Below are 19,046 nucleotides of genomic sequence, written 5' to 3' on the forward strand. Positions count from 1 at the left end.
GTTATTCAAGAAGAAATCTAATTGAATAAATAATTATTTGAGTTTGAGTCGAGTTTTAATTACATTGTCAAATTGCCCATTGTAATTTATAAATAATATCTACAATTTAATTCTTCGAATAATCGGTATAGAATTATTGATGTTTTATTCAATTCTAATACGGTCGATTATTTAAATATGTACCTAATATGATACAGCGCCATCTGTTATCCGATAGCGGAAACTAACAAACAAAGTTACCTTTGCATATTACTAGATGGCGCTGTAAAAGTTAGTTGAATCAACAATAAAGAAGAGAACCAAATAGAAATACCTATTAATAAAATACCAGTCTAATTTTTTAATAATTAGAATATAATATTTCAATCAATATTTTATGAACTTACTTAGTTATATTCTATTACATCATCTGAACAATATTGAATATCTGTCAAACTTTATGTCAATTTGAATTTGGAAATTAGAACGTCAAGCCAAATCTCAAATATCATTTCGCTGGCGTTGAACTAGCATTTATTATAGATAAAGTAACAAATATTATAAAAAATGGACTCAATAAGAGAAAAAGCGTTTCAGGATTACCGTAAGAAGCTCATGGAGCACAAAGAAGTTGAATCCAGGCTCAAAGACAGTGAGTATTCCAATTATAATTTTCGATTTCTGCCGAATCATCCAACTTTTTTGTTCATAGATTTTGTTTATACCTAAGTTTTTATTGATAAATTATTAAAAATACTTCACTATTTTCGGTTATTTATAAGAGAAGGGTTTAATTATACTTTTGATTTCCTAATTATGAAATTGATTGTTTTTAGTGAGAGAACAGCTAAAGGATCTTACAAAACAGTATGATAAGAGTGAGAATGATTTAAAAGCTTTACAAAGTGTTGGTCAGATTGTTGGCGAAGTACTGAAACAACTTACTGAAGAGAAATGTAAGTATATCCACATCAAATTTAAACATAACAATACCAACAAAAGGATACTTTAAACACTATCTTTCAAAGGTTTGATTTCTCTTTGTTAGTCATCATCTATAATTCTATAAGAACAAAGTCGGAATTAACTTTAATATAAATATATTATTAAGTATTTTCTATATATTTACCTTGAACTTAATACAAAAACATATAAAACTTTTGCAGAATAAGCCCTTTCTGGTTATCTTTTCATATCACATTATGACATTTATTAATAATACTTTATATAAGAACAATATTTCTTCAACAAGCCTTATAAATTACTATTGTTTGAATATTCTTCTGTAACTTTACAGTCATAGTAAAAGCAACAAATGGTCCAAGATATGTGGTGGGCTGCAGGCGTCAACTCGACAAGAATAAGCTTAAGGGTGGTACCAGGGTTGCATTGGATATGACCACATTGACTATCATGAGGCATTTACCGAGAGAGGTTAGTTTTATTTTATTTTATATTTTTGTTTATTTTATTTGTAACAAGCGGTCCGCCCCGGCTTTGCCCGTGGTACATATTTACGTTTTCTCTACATAAGAACCATCCTAGGATTTCCACAAACTTTAAAAAAAAAAGAATGGTCTAAATTGGTCCAACGGTTAACACGTGATGCTGTGACAACGCGAAATGGGTTTCATTTTTATATAACTACTAGCTTACGGCCCGCGGCTTCGCCCGCATTGTCTTAAATCAAATAAATGATCTTCCTCTTTAATCATTCCATCTATTAAAATAAAATCTGTTGCATAGTTTTAAAGATTTAAGCATACAAAGGGACAGAGAAAGCAACTTTGTTTTATAATTTGTAGTGATGATAACATACTATTGACAGGTTGACCCTCTAGTGTACAACATGAGCCATGAGGACCCAGGTGATGTCACGTACTCAGCCATCGGAGGTCTTCAAGAGCAGATCAGACAGTTGAGAGAGGTAATTGTATTTATTATAGACTAGCTGCGCTTCGCGGTTTCACCCGCGTTTCTCCGCTCCTATTGGTCTTAGCGCAGCGTGATGATATATAGCCTATAGCCTACCTCGATAAATGGGCTATCTAACACAGAAAATAATTTTTCAATTCGTACCAGTAATTTCTGAGATTAGAGCGTTCAAACAAACAAACTCTTCAGCTTTATAATATTAGTAGGTATAGATTATGAATGTACTTTGAAAGTTTAAAGTCAAGACAGGTGTGATGATACCACATTGCCTAATGACAGCTGATTACTCTTGCAATACAAATTCATACAGCACTTATAGCAACACTAGCTGCTCCGCGCGGTTTCACCCCCGTGGCTCCACCCCTGTTGTTCGTAGCGTGATGATATATAGCCTTTTTTTTTATGCTATAGGATAGCAACCGAGCAGACGCGTCGCCTGGTGTTAAGCGATACACGCCGCCCATAAGCATCCACTCCACTAGGAAGTGGATGTGTTGCTGTCCTCAAAGGAATTTGGAAGGATTTAGGGAGAAGGGGGCGAGGATGGGAGGGAATGAGGATAGGAAAGGAGAGAATGGGTAGGGGATGGGAAGGGATGTGGGCCTCCGGACCCCTATAACCTTCCTCGATAAATGGGCTATCCAACACCGAAATAATTTTTCAAATCGGACAAGTAGTTCCCCAGATTAGCGCGTTCAAACAAACAAACTAGAATAGACTACGAATGTATGAGATTGACGTAAGCTGTAGATACGTTTATCTACAGCTTACGTCAATCTCATACATTCGTAGTCTATTCTATTGAACTTTACGCTAATAGAAAGCCACTTGGCTAGGGGGGCTGAGCATTTCTGACTATCTACTTCACCTGGTTTCACCTGTGCTACTAGAATTTTTAAAATCAATCGAGTAAATTATTACAAACTTTAGCATCTTTCGTATCTATAATTGGAAAGATTCTTATGATTCTCTATAGATTTGATATTTTAGTTTTAGTTTTATAGCTTAATTTTTGAAGTGAAACTTCTTTATCGGTGTTGGAAAAAAATTTAGTATAACATTTTTCCGTTACGCGCCATCTTTTTCTTATCCCTACCACGCGTGATTCGACGTATTTCTGTAAAGTTGCATATAGTAAATTATTTTTTGAAAAATTAGGTCATGAAGGAGTTTCACATTTTTACGTGTGTACACAAGTACATACACACACACATTTTTTTTTTCTTAAATCTATATGACTACCAATAATATATATGTACTTTCTTCCAGGTGATAGAACTACCTCTAATGAACCCAGAACTCTTTGTCCGAGTTGGTATCACTCCGCCTAAGGGTTGTCTGCTATACGGTCCTCCGGGTACAGGCAAGACGTTGCTAGCTAGGGCTGTCGCTTCTCAGTTGGACGCTAACTTCTTGAAGGTAATTTTTTATTTGAAATTTCTTAAAAATATATACTACTAACATAATAAAATGATTCAATTAAAAAATCTTATTTATAAAAGAATTTAAATATTAATATAATGTTGCAAACATAGTTGTTACTATATTTTGGCTTCGATGTTTGGAAAAAAAGTACATAAACTTTTCGAAGTTTGAATATTATTATTTTTGAATAAATATAGCCTTTATTACTTACTCAGTAATCAGTAATAATGTTTTCTTTTTGTAAACTAGTGTAGCTACCTCGGTAGACATTGTTCTGCTCTATTGCTCCTTATTCAGATTTTCTTTTGACAAAAACCGTCCTTGAGTCTTCATCATCATCATCAGCCCATATTATACGTTCCCACTGCTGGGACACGGGCCTCCTATGAGGGTACAGGCCATAATCCACCACGCTGGCCAAGTGCGTGTTGGCGGATGACACATGTCGTCGAACTTTTTAATTCTTCGACATGTCGGTTTCCTCACGATGTTTTCCTTCACCGTTCGAGCAGTGGTGATGTTACAACATGCGCAGATAAATTGAAAAATCAATTTATTTCCTGCGCGCTCGCCTGGTCTCGAACCTCGGACTTATCGATTCGAAGTCCGAGGTCTCACCACTGAGCCACCACTGCTCTCCTTCAGCCTTGAGTCTTAACAACAAATTAAAAAAAAATTGAATTGGTCGAGCCATTCTCGAGTTTGGCACTTAGCAACACATTTGGCGATTCGTTTTTAATATCCTTACTAATATTATTAATGCGAAAGTAACTCTGTCTGTCTGTCTGTCTGTTACTCAATAACGCCTTAACTACTGAAACAATTTGCATGAAATTTGGTAAAGAGACATTTTAATACCCGAGAAAGGACATAGGATAGGTTTTATCCCGGAAATCCCACGGGAACGGGATCTATGCGGGTTTTTCTTTGACTGCGCGGGCTATGCCGCGGGTAAAAGCTAGTTTTTTATATATCTATAATGAAGATGTTCTATTAATTTCAGGTTGTATCATCAGCCATTGTTGACAAGTATATAGGCGAGTCTGCCAGACTGATCCGAGAAATGTTCAACTATGCTCGCGATCACCAGCCTTGTATTATATTCATGGATGAAATCGATGCTATTGGTATGTTTATTTTTAATTATTAAAATACAAAAAGATGACCTAGTATGATAGTAGGCAAAAGTATTCAGTATTTGTTTTAGTAACACACTCTAAATCATATTTTTTTACGATTCAGGACTCAGGTTAAATCATATCTTTTTTTTTCTGTATTTATTATGTATTTTACAAATGAATGCATATTTATTAGTTAACACATTACATTCATGTCTATTATTATACATAACAAAGATTTTTAGCCGATTTTAAACGCGTTTTATTTATTATAACTTTTGAATTTATTATTATTTGCAGAGAAGACATTTATTTTATACCAGAAAGATATTTAAATTCCATTTCCTCTACCAAAATCTATAAAAACTAAATCTAAACACAATTCCCAGGTGGCCGTCGTTTCTCCGAAGGCACAAGCGCAGACAGAGAGATCCAACGTACCCTCATGGAGTTACTGAACCAAATGGACGGGTTCGATTCACTCGGCCAAGTGAAGATCATAATGGCCACCAACCGGCCCGATACACTGGACCCGGCTCTGCTCAGACCGGGCAGGTTGGACAGGAAGATTGAGATACCGCTGCCCAACGAACAGGCCAGGTTAGATTTTGTATCTATTTATTAATATAGCGGTAAAAACTTTGTAGTATATCCCCTTTTTGAGGAAAAAATCTAAGCAAAATGGTCTAATTTTAAGTTTTTTATATGGAAGGCGTGCAGAATGGTAATAATCCTTAAAAATAATACACAAAAAACACATTATATCATTAAAAAACACATAACTAAATGGTTGGGTTCGATTCACTCGGCCAAGTGAAGATCATAATGGCCACCAACCGGCCCGATACACTGGACCCGGCTCTGCTCAGACCGGGCAGGTTGGACAGGAAGATTGAGATACCGCTGCCCAACGAACAGGCCAGGTTAGATTTTGTATTTGTATCTATAGATTTGGGGCAAAATCTTTGCAGGGTAACCATTTTTTAATTAATTTATAATTTAAAAGTACATACTTGTTTTAAGTTTAAAATACTTTTTTCATGAGATTTTGCGGACAGAAAATTATATGTTATATGGAGATGTCTGTACCAAATCTCACCCGAATCGGTTCCGCATGTTTTGCGTGAAGGAGTAACAAACAAACAACTTTTTGCATATTAATATTAGTAGGATAATATTTTCAAGTGAAACTTTTTTTGGAGTGTTGAGAGTCAAATTTCTAGGTCGCATCATGGCAATACCGACACGTCATGAAGTAAGACCACGATACACACGCATCTTGCCAAAAAAATTTCACTTCTGACACGCGTGTTCGGCACACACGCTCTTTTGCGTGATTTTTTTTTTAAATTATGATTTCTATTACAGATTGGAAATTCTGAAGATCCACGCGGCCCCCATAGCCAAGCACGGTGAGATGGACTACGAGGCGGTTGTCAAACTGTCGGACACATTTAATGGCGCCGATTTGCGGAATGTCTGCACGGAGGCCGGCCTGTTCGCTATTAGAGCTGAGAGGGAGTATATTATACAGGTATGGTGGAAATAAATAAATATAAATATTTCAGGACAATTTTTCACACACGGCACGCCGCACGATCTGATCCCATGCCAAGCTTTCGCTTGTGTTATGGTAACCAGATGGCTGATAAACGTACATATATAATTTTAAATAAATACTTATATAGATAATTAACACCCAGACACAGAGCAAACATCTATGTTCATCACACAAATATTTGCCCCGGGTGGGAAATGGGAATCGAACCCACGACCTCTGACTCGGAAGGCAGGGCCACTGCCAACCAAGCCAACCGGTCAGTCTAAAAAAATGTGTACTTACAACCTTTTAATTGAATATTTCAATGCAATAGTGGGTTTTGGAAATAAAAAAATGGCGGATCTTTTCTACATAATATTTTGTAGTATGAGCAGTTTTGCTTTTCATTATCTATACTTAATATTGTAAAGCTGAAGAGTTTGTTTGTTTGAACCCGCTAATCTCGGGAAATACTGGTTCGATTTGAAAAATTCTTTCGGTGTTAGATAGCCCATTTATCGAGGAAGGCTATAGGCTAATCACCTCGCTAAGACCAACAGGAGCGGAGCACTGCGGGTAAAACCGCGGAGCACAGCTAGTTTATTATATAACTAATAATATTCACTTAAAATAAAAATCGAGACTTTCTGATGTAACAATAATATATCCTTTATTATAATTATTGAAGTTATACTTCTTTTGGCGCGATGGAGAAAAATGATGAGAGTGAATCCACAAACTAACAGCGCGCACACCGACACCTGAATTTAACAGCATGAAGTTAGTTCTAGGTGGTATGAAAATTGATAACTATGTTCAAGTTGTATATTCTAGTATTTTTTTCCATACGCCAAAGAAGTATAACTACTAACGCGTGTACACACACTATTTTTTTACACAAAAATGAAATACTTACCTATAATATTTTTTTCCCATTTTCAGGAGGATCTCATGAAGGCAGTGCGTAAAGTGGCCGACAACAAGAAACTCGAAAGCAAGCTGGACTACAAGCCTGTTTAAATATTGCTTTTATTTTATACAATTTAATACGATTATACTTTCTATGTTTAATAAATACTTACTAGGCTAATTTTTGTTTTATTTTTACCCATTCTTCTCTCTTCAGATGAATACAATGACGAAAAAATGCGAAAATTCGCATATTAAATAGTCAATTAGATTTATTCAATCATATTATGAAAAATATTTATCATATAATTATAACTTACTAGGTTTCCGCCCGCGGCTTCGTCCGCGCAGTCAAAGAAAAACCCGCATAGTTCCCGTTCCCGTGGGATTTCCGGGATTGAGTCATTTTCCCGGGATAAAAAGTAGCCTATGTAATTTAGTAGCAATTTTCTATGCTTAAATTTAAAATAATAAAATATTTATTGACCCATAAAAATAAAATAGACTCAAAATCACGCCTTCGCGTCTTTTCAAAAGTATTCAAATGAGCTACTTTAAACATTAGGGTACTTTACGACCAATAATGTGCGAGGAATGTATTTGATAAAAACTTATCATACTAGCGGTCCGCCCCGGCTTCGCCCGTGGTACATATTAACGTTTTCTCTACATAAGAACCATCCTCGTACTTCAAGGAATATAATAAAAAAAGAATTATCGAAATCGGTTCAGCCGTTCTCGAGTTATGGAATTACAACGAAAAGTGGCATTGATTTTTATATATTAGATTATGACATAATATTATCACTTCATTGGGTTTGAAGTTTGAAGCGATACTATTGGTTATGAGCTAGTAAGAAAGTGCGCGCACGTAGCGACGCAACTCCCCATAGAGTTGATGGGAGAGACAAAATAGTTGCGCAGACGAAAGTTGCTCTTGCGCGCTAGCTCTTACAAACACATTCCTCGATACACATCCTCGCACATTATGTATCGGTGGAAAATAACATACCAACTAACTTGGACTAATAAGATTGATTGATTTATTTTTATCCTTTCTTTTTTTCGACTACAATAATGATTTTATGTTACAAATACACTTGACTTCTTTGAGTTCGGTTTTGTATAGGATTGTGTATCAAGTTGATATTAATGATTGAAGTAGGTACAATCCCTCATACGGTATTATTTTGTAAAAAGAAGGCAAGCCTATGCCATTACATTTTATACATTTTGTCTGGAATTACATAGTATGAATCGAAGTCGCTTCCGCTGTCTGTCTGTCACTATGTATGCTTAAATCTTTAAAACTACGTAAATAAGTAACATATTTTGATACAGTTTTTCTTTTATAGATAGAGTGGTTGTCGAGGAAGGTTTTAGTACCGGTGGAAGGGAGTAATCATTATAAAAGAAAAAACAAATTTATTATAAACTATTTATTAAAATCAACATGAATACTGTTAAAATCTCAAAATACATTATAAATATCTACATTGATACAATTTATCTATTTTATAAAACTAGGTAAAGTCCCATTTTTCCTTGCCTTCGCAACATTCTCGTAATAACAAGAAAAATCCACATAACCTTTAATTCTCTTGTCCTTTTCATACGGTCTATTCGGATAGATATCGGACGTCGATTCGATAGATCTATTGGTATCAACAATCGAATCATTCGTTTCGCACTCATTTGTACCAGACGAATACAACTCAGAATCGATTTCATTCAACAGCGTATTCGATTTCGATTGCACAATCGGATTGAATCTGACAGATGCGTTTTGTTTTTGACAGCTGTCATTTTGTGGTATTGGCGGGAGGAAGTTGAAATTGCGAATTAGTAAGGTTATGTGTGTGTTCGCTTTGGGAGTTAGATTATTTTTAACGCAATATGAGAGGAATTCATCTTCAATTTCTTCGAGCACAGCTTGACTGACGCGCGTGAAATCTGACTGTTTGCGGAAGTTTTCTACGATTTTCTGCGCGAGTTGTTTGTTTGTTTCTTCGCTACTTCCTTTCACTTCTTGGATACGTTTGTAAACACCCGCGCTGACTAGAACTAGGAACCTGAAAGAAATAATAAATAAAATTAAACGTACCTATATATTAAAACGATAGGAAAATAAATAGAAAATGTGTAAGACTATAAATTAAATGTCTATTTTAGACTTAAAAAATATACTGCCAAACTAGTGACATACTATAAACAGCGAGACTCAAAATCTCGTATTTAAAAGTTCGTCAAAAAATGTCCGAGCCGCGTTGTATAAAACATTAATTGCAATTAAGACCTTATTTCCTTGTAGTAGTGCTCTAAGTCGCCCATTAAATAACTCTATCTAATACACGCGTAGGCAGAGTTTCGTTTCGGACAAATTTTAAGCGAGATTTTTACTCTAAATGTTTACTAAACGTGATTTTAATTAAAGATGAAAACATAGTTAAAGTTACCCACAAATTTTTTTTTAGTCAAACATACACTTCTTAATCTTAACGAAAACCTTAACGAAAAGCATTGTTCAAAACCAATTTCGTTAATTTACATTTAACTGCATTTCAATTGAAACAAAACAAAGCTAAAATCTTACCTGCAAGACTCATCCAAAGCTATAGGGCCATGTATTTCCGGCAAGGCCACCACTGGCTCAGTGGCCGCTGCACCAATGCTTGGAAACGCCTTGTATAGCCCTTTCACTAGGTAGTTACCGAGACATCTAGTGCCCGTTTGGTTGCCTAGGTATTGCACTGAAAAAAATGGTATAGGATATCAACATTGGCCATTTACGTCTATTTCAGACGATAATTATGAACATTTAAAAATGCTTACTCTTGATTACCACTCAATAATTTTTATTACTATAGATGTAGATTAGAAAAATATTAAGAAGCAGAAAAATTCCGATCATGTTATAGGATTTGATTCGACCCCAAAATAAAACTTTCAAATATTTAAAAAACATAGAGTTCAACGCACCGTTCCTCAACTTATTAACATCCAATCCCAGCTGTGACAGCCTCAACAACTCATCTTCATTGTTCAAACTATGATCCATAGTGAGTTGCACAACTCGCAACACAGAGTTATCATCAGTCCTGCACAATAGAGCCCTCGTCTCTCCAACGTTGGCTACAAATAGCTTGTTATTGTGAACTAGAGCTAGTACTACTGTAGCACCTCCAGAGAGGTGCTGGTCGATTTCCTTTAGACGGTGTAGGATGTTGTCGCAGTTTTGGGAAATCTGGAGGGTGAAAAAAATAGTTATATATTGAACATTACATGGATTATGGATATTTTGAAAATTATTAAAACAACTTTTGAAGTGTAACTTAGGCGCATTGCGAGTAAAATTTTAATGTCGCGTCATGGCAACACCAACATTTTGGTATTTTGGAATCTTGCCAAAGAAGTTTCACTTCTGACACGTGTTCTCGGCACACACACTTTTTTAGTAGATTACTTTTTTTGTACTTTTTAATTGAAACAATGCTCATTTATTGTGATTACTTCACTACTTTTAAGAGCAAATCTTGAGCATTTAATGGATTCATGTAAAAACAAGATTAACCTGTGTTTCGTTAAGAGTCTGCAATCTGTATTGCAAGCTTGTGCGTTCAGCTATCATGCCGTCGTAATTCTCAATGTATGCTTTCTCCACTGATATGAATGCATTTCTGGAAAGAGACATAATGACAAGATGAAACATGGAATGTAATAGAATATTAATTGATAAAGAATAAGTTTGAATGATTTATAGATATAAATTTTTCACAAGTAATTTAATTATTTATTAATTTGTATTTTAACACAATGGTATGCTTTTTGTGCTAGTTTTCGGCAACTTTGCAGTCTGCAGATTTAAACAAAATAAGTCCTGTTCAATCTGATATATTTTTTGGTTTTAAGGCGGAAGACGTGGGTCTAACAATCAAACTTATTTCTATTATTTAAAAAAATATTTATAAGTCGTGTTGTGTATATAAATTGCATAGATAGTGTATATTATATATGCATATATTTTATTTACTACATACCTTAGTCTTTCCCTAATCTCTTCATCGGTATTATTAATAGATGGAGGTGGAAGAAGTAATTCTGCAGCCATTCTCTGCATGATAAACCTAGCAGCTTCCAATCCATTATGGGGCTCAAACACACCATATAGACACCTGTTATCATTAATAATAATATTTACATTCCGTTATACTTATTTTGTATGCTTTAATTAGCGTAATATTATAGCGTACAAATGTAGTTCTTGAATTCAACTATAAAAATGTACATGCACTTTTGTGAGCTCTTAGAGCCAGCGCGCACGAGCAACTTTGTCTCCGCAACTATTTTGTCTCTCCCATCAATTGTATAGGGAGTTGCGTCGCTACGTGCGCGCACTTTCATATTAGCCCATGGGTGGGAGAGACAAAATAGTTGCGGAGACAAAGTTGCTCGTGCGCGCTGGCTCTAACTGATAATAAACAAGACGTATAACATTCGTGGGTAATGGGTATTTAAAATTACATCTATTTGAAATGTGTATTTATTATTATTATAGGTTATTAATGATTATATCTTAAGCTTCTTGCGTCAATATGAAGGTGGAAGAAGTTATAATAGTTTACTTACGAATTATCCTCTGTTTGACAATAAAAACACAGGCAGTCGTCGGTAGAACTAGCATTGCTGAGTTGAGAGAAATACGACGCTACACAAGCATTTCTGCATTTAGGCAAATCATCCGTCCACGGCCTGGCAATCATTTTGGAAACCTTCTGGATTTTGCTTATTTTTGGATCGTAAACATACTATAAATATTTCTTTTCGTGAAATCAATTCATTTTGAAGCACAGAGTACCTTTTTATTTTTGAAGTAGGTAAGCTACAGCTGAATTTGACATTTCATACTTGACAATTGAAACAGATAACCAAAATAATAATAATCAGAAATTAAAACATAAAACTTTACCATAATGAACTACTTGCTCTGTGACATAGTACTACCGTGGTACTACCTAACTTCAAGTTTTTCTTGCTCTATTCTAACTTTTATGTAGTTAATCTAATTTATTATACCTGTTATGATTTATTTAACTAAATAGAATGTTTGAGTACATAATGTACGAAAATGTGGATTGTATTATTGTAATCAAGTTGTAATCTAATATTATTACTCTCTATTCTGGCCATATGCCAACTACAACGATAATCGAACATTCAAAAGTTTCATAAAAGTCGTGGCATGTAAGGTTTAATATACACAGATACTGACTTTATCAATATTTTCATGTTTATCAGCATGAAATGTATAAAAAACCATCATTAACTTGCTATTATGCATTGCATTGCTTAAAACCACCAACAATTTTTGTGGTTTCCTGTTTCCACATTAGCTTCCCTGAGAGATAATATATTATACTGAAAAATTTTCTAGAAACTATTTGTAGATTAAATAGGTAGGTAGTAAGAATTATTTTTTAATTGAACTAATAGGTACTAGGTACATTTAATTGAACTAATAGGTACTAGGTACATTTAATTGAACTAATAGGTACTAGGTACATTTAATTGAACTAATAGGTACTAGGTACATTTAATTGAACTAATAGGTACTAGGTACATTTAACTGAACTAATAGGTACTAGGTACATTTAATTGAACTAATATTAGTTTCTCGCAAAAATATTTATTTATGACGGTCGAATTCGCGAGATTCATAGAAAAACCCACCTACAGAGGTATTTATTTTAGTATTTTCAACAAAATAATGTTATAAACAGTTATAAAAAGTCATCTAGAACTTTATGGTCATAGTTTGGAATTTTATAGATTCAGATGGTTCATTGCCGAATCAATCGATTTTTTGCTAGCTCTAATCTTTTGAAACGCGTTATATGTAGGTATATTCTAGGAGGTAGCAACGTTGACAAGTGAGCATTTTAGTATAGTTGGTTCTTTGATATGCTGTTCCTCTTGCTATTTCGGTTACAGTCCGGGCTGTCTGGCTGGCCGCAGTGGTTGCGTTTATTAGTGCGCATCTTATCTGCACAGGAAAATATCCTTAATTTAAAGTCATTTTTTAACGCGTAATTTTTAATCGTTTGCCTTTAGATAGATCCATTAGACATACATTTTTTATTGCAAGACGTTTTTTTCGTTGTTAAATAGGTGCCAGACGCAATTTTTATTTCAAAATAATTAAAATATCATCGAAATAAGTGAAATTCCATCAACATGAGTCCCAGTGAAGGATAAGTAATCACTGTGTTACTTATACTATATATAATATTCATTTTACTATTTACAGTTTTTTTGCAACAATCTACCATATCGCCTCCTTTTTCCCAACGAACCTCAAATAGGACGTTAATGTAAACTTGATAAAAACCAAATTTCATCAAGAAATTAAAGACTTTTTATCGGATTTTAAACGCGATTTATTCATTGTATTATTTTCCCAAGTCTTTAATTATTTCAAAGTGTATAATACTCGCGTAAAATCAAACACTAGAAAATACAAATATCATCAAATTCATATTTATACCCAAAAGTGTAATAAATATGAAACCATCTATTAAAAATATTAGTTTACTAATTATTCAATATAAGTATTAAAAAAGGATAATATAATATAAATAATAAAGCTATTACTTACCTTTTAAGCGGACTCATGTTGATGTAATTTCACTTATTTCGATGACATTTTAGTTATTTTGAAATAAAAATTGCGTATGGCACCTATTTTACAACGAAAAAAACGTCTTGCAATAAAAAAATTATGTCTGATGGATCTATCTAAAGGCAAAATATTAAAAATTACGCGTTAAAAAATGACTTTAAATTAAGGATATTTTCCTGTGCAGATTAGATGCGCACTAATAAACGCAACCACTGCGGCCAGCCAGACAGCCCGGACTCTAACCGAAATAGCAAGAGAAACAGTATATCAAAAACCCAACTATACTAAAATGACTTTTTTTTAAACGTTGCTAGCTCCCGTACTAGTAGGCGAGTGTGAAGTGACCTTTTTAGGTCAAGATCACACTCGAGTTTTACTTTTGTTTTATTGAATGACATTTTTAAATGCAGCTGTAGGGATTTGGCTTTTTTCTTATTTGAAAAAAGTAATATGTAAAAATTTTGTATTTGAAATAGGTGCCTAGTGTAATAAATTTGGAACTTTTATGTAATATATAGAAACAATTATTTAACACAGAAATACAGATATAATATTGAATTGATTGAAACACAAATTGTGCATAGTAGAATATTTTTCTTATTTTTAACAAGTATTACATAGAAACGTCTACAAATAAGAAAATTTATAATGTAAATATATTCTTATAATATTCCAAGAAATAAAACACAAAATTAAGGATTAAAGTTTATGTCACATACACACATAACAAAAACTCCAATCGATTTCCACATTTTACAATTTTTATCATTTATACAATATTGGCTCTGTAAACTAAAGAGCTTGATTCTAAGTTGAAAGCAATACCAGATTTAACATTTAAACTTTTATCATATTCTGATGTACGCATACATCTCTATAGTGATTTAAAATAAATCTTCATATGTACTTCATATTGCCAATATTAACAGTTTTTACAACACTTATTTATATATGAAATGAGATTTGACTTTGTAACTGAAACATAGTGCAAGGCAAAGCTTAAACGGGTTGGCTGGAGGCTTCCAAAGGCATGAGTTCAACCGTCCACAAGGCACCGTCACCGTCGAAAAATACAAATTGAGGTTAATTCAAATGTTTATTAACATAACATAAATTTGAGACACACCTCATAGGCTTTGGAAACCCTAGCATTCATTCACTTCATCTGGTGAGCAATTAAGAACTAATGTCAGTGGATTTAATCGGTCTTCTTGTCTGCAGCTTTGGTTTCTGACTCTGGCTTTTTCTCTTCCTTCTTTTCCTCCTCTTTCTTGTCTTTCTCCTCAGAAACTACTTCCTTAGCTTCCTGTTTCGAAGCCTCATCGAAATTACCGACTAGGTTAGGTACTTCGTCATCCTCATCAATGGGTTTAGGGGCGGCCACACTCGATGCTATCCTCTTTAGACGGTTGAGCCCGTCGGGGCCGAGCTGGCTCAAGATACCGGGCAGCATCTCGGCAATTTGCTTGTTTTCTCCATGGCCAGTGATGGCGAATGTGTTCGCCGCGAGTGATGCCTGCGCTTTAGGGTTATTGAAATGAATCACAGTGTCGTCATCTTTTATCATGTTAACCTCCTCGATACCTGGGATGGTGTTTACGGACAGTTTCTTCAATGATGATTGTAATTTTTTGTCATCTGTAGCGGCAGTCGCATGGACAACCTTCTTCTTACGCCTTGGAGTCCCCTTACCGCCTATGCGGACTTGTGACTGCAGTTTCTTTAGCTTTTCGGTGTTCATTTTGATATTTTAACACGTGTGACGTGTAAATAGAAGCGCGGCGCACTTTTTAATATGTTTTTATTCAAGTTCTATACGCGAACACTTAAGTTTTCCATGTAACTTGATCGTACGCACGTGTTTTGAACACCGGTTAGTTACAAAGGGAAAATGGTGGATTTGCGACTAGTTATTTCTGATTTCCGTCATTTTTTTCAGTTGGCAGCACTGCGAAAATGTACGTTCCAGTATTTTCAATAAAATTTTATTTTATAAAATGTTACAAGATTAAGATTATTAAAGTAAATATATTGTTATTATATAAATATATTTTCAATCTATATATTACACATAATATGAAATATTTTTTTGCAATAAATGAAACGTAATTAGTCAGTCTTCACCTTGACGAACTAGATGGCGCTTTATTAAATAAGAGTAGCGCCATCTGTTGGGGATTTGCTCCTTTAGTTTCTACAATTGACCGATAGATGTCTACATCAACACCGCATTAGATAAAATATTTAAATTCGTACTTTTTAGTTACAATTACAAAGATAATATTATGTGGAGTGGGAATTATTAAATTTGAATCGGATGTAACTTACATCAGTTGCATAAAACTTTAGAGAATAACAGCTAACTTATAACTAATAGGCAATGTTAGGTCGGTAGGTACCATTGGTAGGTACTATCCTCCATTTTCCACCTTCGTGAGAAAATTAATTTTTTAATGAAAACAAAGAAAAGCATGAAATGTTTTAAAAAGATCTTAAAATAAGCTTATAATTCTTTCATTCATAATATCACAAAATGTTTATAGATTTTTTTTTTGTTGTTTGATGCAATAGGTAATTATGTTCGCAGGCAAATAACTAATTTTCCTTCTACTTATATTGTTTTTATAAACCTAGTAGTTTTAAAACATGACAATAAATAATAAGGTTATAATAATTATGTAATGGTCACACAGTTTTATTTGGATGATTTATTTTCAATTGTGTTTGTATACGGGACAGCTGTTTTTTTTATTATTCGCTATTTCTCATGGCCATTTGCAACATTAGAAATTTAAAGGCTTTCAGGGACATCTAGACTATATTTTAATTGACCTCAATGTCATATTCATTACCCAGCAAGTAATTTCAAAAGTTTCGTTATAAGATTAAGTAGACCTACCTACTTATTTATAAGAGAGTTGGATGGAGTAGATTCGCAAAGTATTCGAATCGGATCGGATATAAGTCGGAATTCTGCATTTTCTGATAATAATAGATATTTTTTAAAGGAATTCACATACTTAGGTAAACTATAGGTATTATGCATGTCGTCAGAATACTTTGCGCTTGGGTAAAGTTTGGGCAAAAGAAAATAATAGGTAAAACTGTAATAGTTGCCTCAAATGTGACATTTCTTCCTACTACTTTGAACTTCCAGCTCCAATTCGCTATATCCTGTATCACTCTCTTATAGACTCCTCAATATCATTAAAAATGTGTTCCTACGTGACGTGAAAGAACGACATACAAACAAACATACTTAATTTATATATGTATTAATTTTATATTAATTAATATAGTATCTAAGGAAGTGAGGATAGTAAGGATGCATAGCATTTCATATTATAGGTAAGTATAAGTAGTTGATAAATAAATTATTTTCTTTTTTAATTTAGTGTTTGCATCGGACACTCGTTTGCAAGTAAGTAGATGTTAAACTATGCTCTTGTGTCTAGTTTCATTTTCCTTCGGTTATTTTTGGGCTCCTACGCAGCGTAAACCCACAAAATCGAAACCCTCATATACCTACATAGAATCTGATCATAACACAATTGATTGAACATAAATCATGATTTATTAACAAAATTCCAAGAAGATACACAGTCATAAAGAAAATATACGTCACTCGGCATCCCATAAATATTTATCTACATTTACTAAATGTACTACAAAATGGCGGGATGTTAAGCTGTCAACACAACATCTTCGCGCCATCAGCGTACAATATGACAGCTATTAATAATTTCCGAACGCGTCGATACATCCAAAACTATTACTGAATGTTTCGCTAAAACGTTTTTGAACGTTGTTCGCGCACTTACTGATTGTGTTGACAGATGTAACATCGTCAACAGAAGTTAGAATTATTATAATTATTGTAGTTAAATATTTTTATAAGCTTTTGATGTGACTCTATCTATGGATTTTCTCTACTAAACGTTCCAAATGATTAATTATTATTATTAATTTAATAACAAATTTATGTTGTACTTGTAACGCTAAAATAGCTATTGTTCAATTTAATCGCCTCAGAAGAATTCAATACCTACACATGATTCCTGGGGGGTTAGACAAGTGGCTTTCGTTTAGCGTAACGTTTGATAGAATAGATTATGAATGTATGAGATTGACATAAGCTGTAGATAAATGTATCGACAGCTTACGTCAATCTCATACATTCATAATCTATTATATCAAACGTTACGCTAATAGAAAGCCACTTGTCTAGGGAGGCTGAGCATTTCCTATGGTACCTACCTAGGTATCTACATATAGTAAAGAGATATGTAGTACAGGATATTAAGACAATTATTTGTATTACCTATTCGATTAAATTTACAGTTATATTTATTAAAATTACATTTAATAAAACGGACAGACCGTTCTTATTTGCGTATTTACAGCTAAGTTTACCTAAATGATTTTCAACCAGTCATAATGTTCAACTGCAGTTAGCTTAGCTCTCCGTAATTTTTCATTAATGTTTTTTTCACACAACTGTACAAACGTGAATAATAAACTAATGCACTTAAATTTAGGCCACGTTACGTGTTTATGAGTTTTTTATAATCATATTTATGTTGATTTGCCATCTGTAAGTAATTTTCAGTTTATTTGAGCAATGATTTGATGTACTGCTAAAACTGTAAACCTCTTACGTTAAGTGCTTCCAACAAATTATTCAAATACGTAAGTAGGTGTTTAAGTGGTTGTTACAAATCATAATATACAATTTTGTTACAGGTATAAGCTCTATGCAATCACCTACTTTAGTTTATTATATATTTGTACTAGCGGTCCGCCCCGGCATCGCCCGTGGTACATATTCACGTTTTCTCTACATAAGAACCATCCTCGAACTTCAAGGAATATTGTAAAAAAAGAATTAACGAAATCGGTTAAGCCGTTCTCAAAGTTATGCGCTTACCAACACATTTTGGGATTCATTTTTATATTATATTTTATAAGATAAGATTTAATGGCATATTTGAATTATCTACTATAGGTAATTTTGAATTAGTATACTGTATACCTACCTACTATACTTATGAATTTAGCATTATTCTTCATTAGTAAACAACTTTATCGAATTACAAAACAACTACATACTTAATTTTGCTAATTTATACCATACTGATGGCATATTATTAAAACCACAATATTATAATATGAAATATAATACAGTAATAGGTAATCATACTACGCAAATCACAAATTCATGTGACAGACATATTTTTCTTATGGATCATCTGGAACAAAAAAGATAACTTGTATTGCATCTGTTGTCAAAATAACATAATAGGAAACAATTAACAAACGTTTCCGAACGAAATTTAAAATAGTCCAACAAAAAATGTTCCCGCGCAGCGTGACAATCGTTGACGCTTTTTTTAGAATTTCCCGAGCTCTAATTAATCAGAACCGTTTTGGTTTTAGTCTGTCGTTTAAACAATTAGTATGCATC

At 33.6% G+C, this 19,046-nt stretch overlaps 3 protein-coding genes across 5 annotated transcripts; 1 reads left to right on the top strand and 2 right to left on the bottom strand.

Annotated features, from left to right (window-relative positions):
- Window positions 1–452: 452 nt before the first annotated feature.
- Window positions 453–7,087, top strand: LOC123702888 (26S proteasome regulatory subunit 10B). Of its 3 annotated transcripts, XM_045650732.1 has the most exons (10): window positions 453–631; window positions 816–935; window positions 1,277–1,413; window positions 1,808–1,906; window positions 3,184–3,333; window positions 4,343–4,466; window positions 4,847–4,953; window positions 5,277–5,380; window positions 5,826–5,991; window positions 6,940–7,087. In XM_045650732.1, exons 1-10 carry the CDS (start codon window positions 547–549, stop codon window positions 7,015–7,017), a joined length of 1,170 nt encoding a protein of 389 aa, XP_045506688.1. In that variant the 5' UTR covers window positions 453–546; the 3' UTR covers window positions 7,018–7,087. The 3 variants fall into 3 exon arrangements, with proteins under 3 accessions (XP_045506688.1, XP_045506687.1, XP_045506689.1); XM_045650731.1 differs by lacking the exon at window positions 5,277–5,380 and having other exon boundaries at window positions 4,847–5,057; XM_045650733.1 differs by lacking the exons at window positions 5,277–5,380; window positions 5,826–5,991; window positions 6,940–7,087 and adding an exon at window positions 5,381–5,459 and having other exon boundaries at window positions 4,847–5,057.
- Window positions 7,088–8,330: 1,243 nt separating this feature from the next.
- On the bottom strand, window positions 8,331–11,864 carry LOC123702887 (TGF-beta-activated kinase 1 and MAP3K7-binding protein 1-like). Its single transcript, XM_045650730.1, has 7 exons — window positions 11,782–11,864; window positions 11,533–11,751; window positions 10,944–11,078; window positions 10,478–10,583; window positions 9,886–10,150; window positions 9,500–9,656; window positions 8,331–8,978 (listed from the first exon to the last, which is right to left on the bottom strand). The coding sequence occupies exons 2-7, from the start codon at window positions 11,664–11,666 to the stop codon at window positions 8,417–8,419; spliced, it is 1,359 nt and encodes a 452-aa protein (XP_045506686.1). The 5' UTR covers window positions 11,667–11,751; window positions 11,782–11,864; the 3' UTR covers window positions 8,331–8,416.
- A 2,410-nt stretch (window positions 11,865–14,274) lies between these two features.
- On the bottom strand, window positions 14,275–15,490 carry LOC123702898 (transcription factor BTF3 homolog 4). Its single transcript, XM_045650745.1, has one exon. The coding sequence runs from the start codon at window positions 15,321–15,323 to the stop codon at window positions 14,781–14,783; it is 543 nt and encodes a 180-aa protein (XP_045506701.1). The 5' UTR covers window positions 15,324–15,490; the 3' UTR covers window positions 14,275–14,780.
- Between the last annotated feature and the right edge of the window lie 3,556 nt (window positions 15,491–19,046).

Source organism: Colias croceus, chromosome 24, assembly GCF_905220415.1.
Source record: "Colias croceus chromosome 24, ilColCroc2.1".
NCBI lineage: Eukaryota > Metazoa > Arthropoda > Insecta > Lepidoptera > Pieridae > Colias > Colias croceus.

Excerpts from the sequence above, each read along its gene's own strand:
- LOC123702898 (XM_045650745.1), bottom strand. The coding sequence starts at position 15,323 with ATGAACACCGAAAAGCTAAAGAAACTGCAGTCACAAGTCCGCATAGGC.
- LOC123702887 (XM_045650730.1), bottom strand. The coding sequence starts at position 11,666 with ATGATTGCCAGGCCGTGGACGGATGATTTGCCTAAATGCAGAAATGCT. Across the intron at positions 9,657-9,885 it reads TGTTAATAAGTTGAGGAACG|TGCAATACCTAGGCAACCAA; the intron begins GTGCGTTGAACT and ends CATTTTTTTCAG. Across the intron at positions 8,979-9,499 it reads GCTTTGGATGAGTCTTGCAG|GTTCCTAGTTCTAGTCAGCG; the intron begins GTAAGATTTTAG and ends TATTTCTTTCAG.
- LOC123702888 (XM_045650731.1), top strand. The coding sequence starts at position 547 with ATGGACTCAATAAGAGAAAAAGCGTTTCAGGATTACCGTAAGAAGCTC. Across the intron at positions 632-815 it reads TGAATCCAGGCTCAAAGACA|TGAGAGAACAGCTAAAGGAT; the intron begins GTGAGTATTCCA and ends GATTGTTTTTAG. Across the intron at positions 936-1,276 it reads ACAACTTACTGAAGAGAAAT|TCATAGTAAAAGCAACAAAT; the intron begins GTAAGTATATCC and ends GTAACTTTACAG.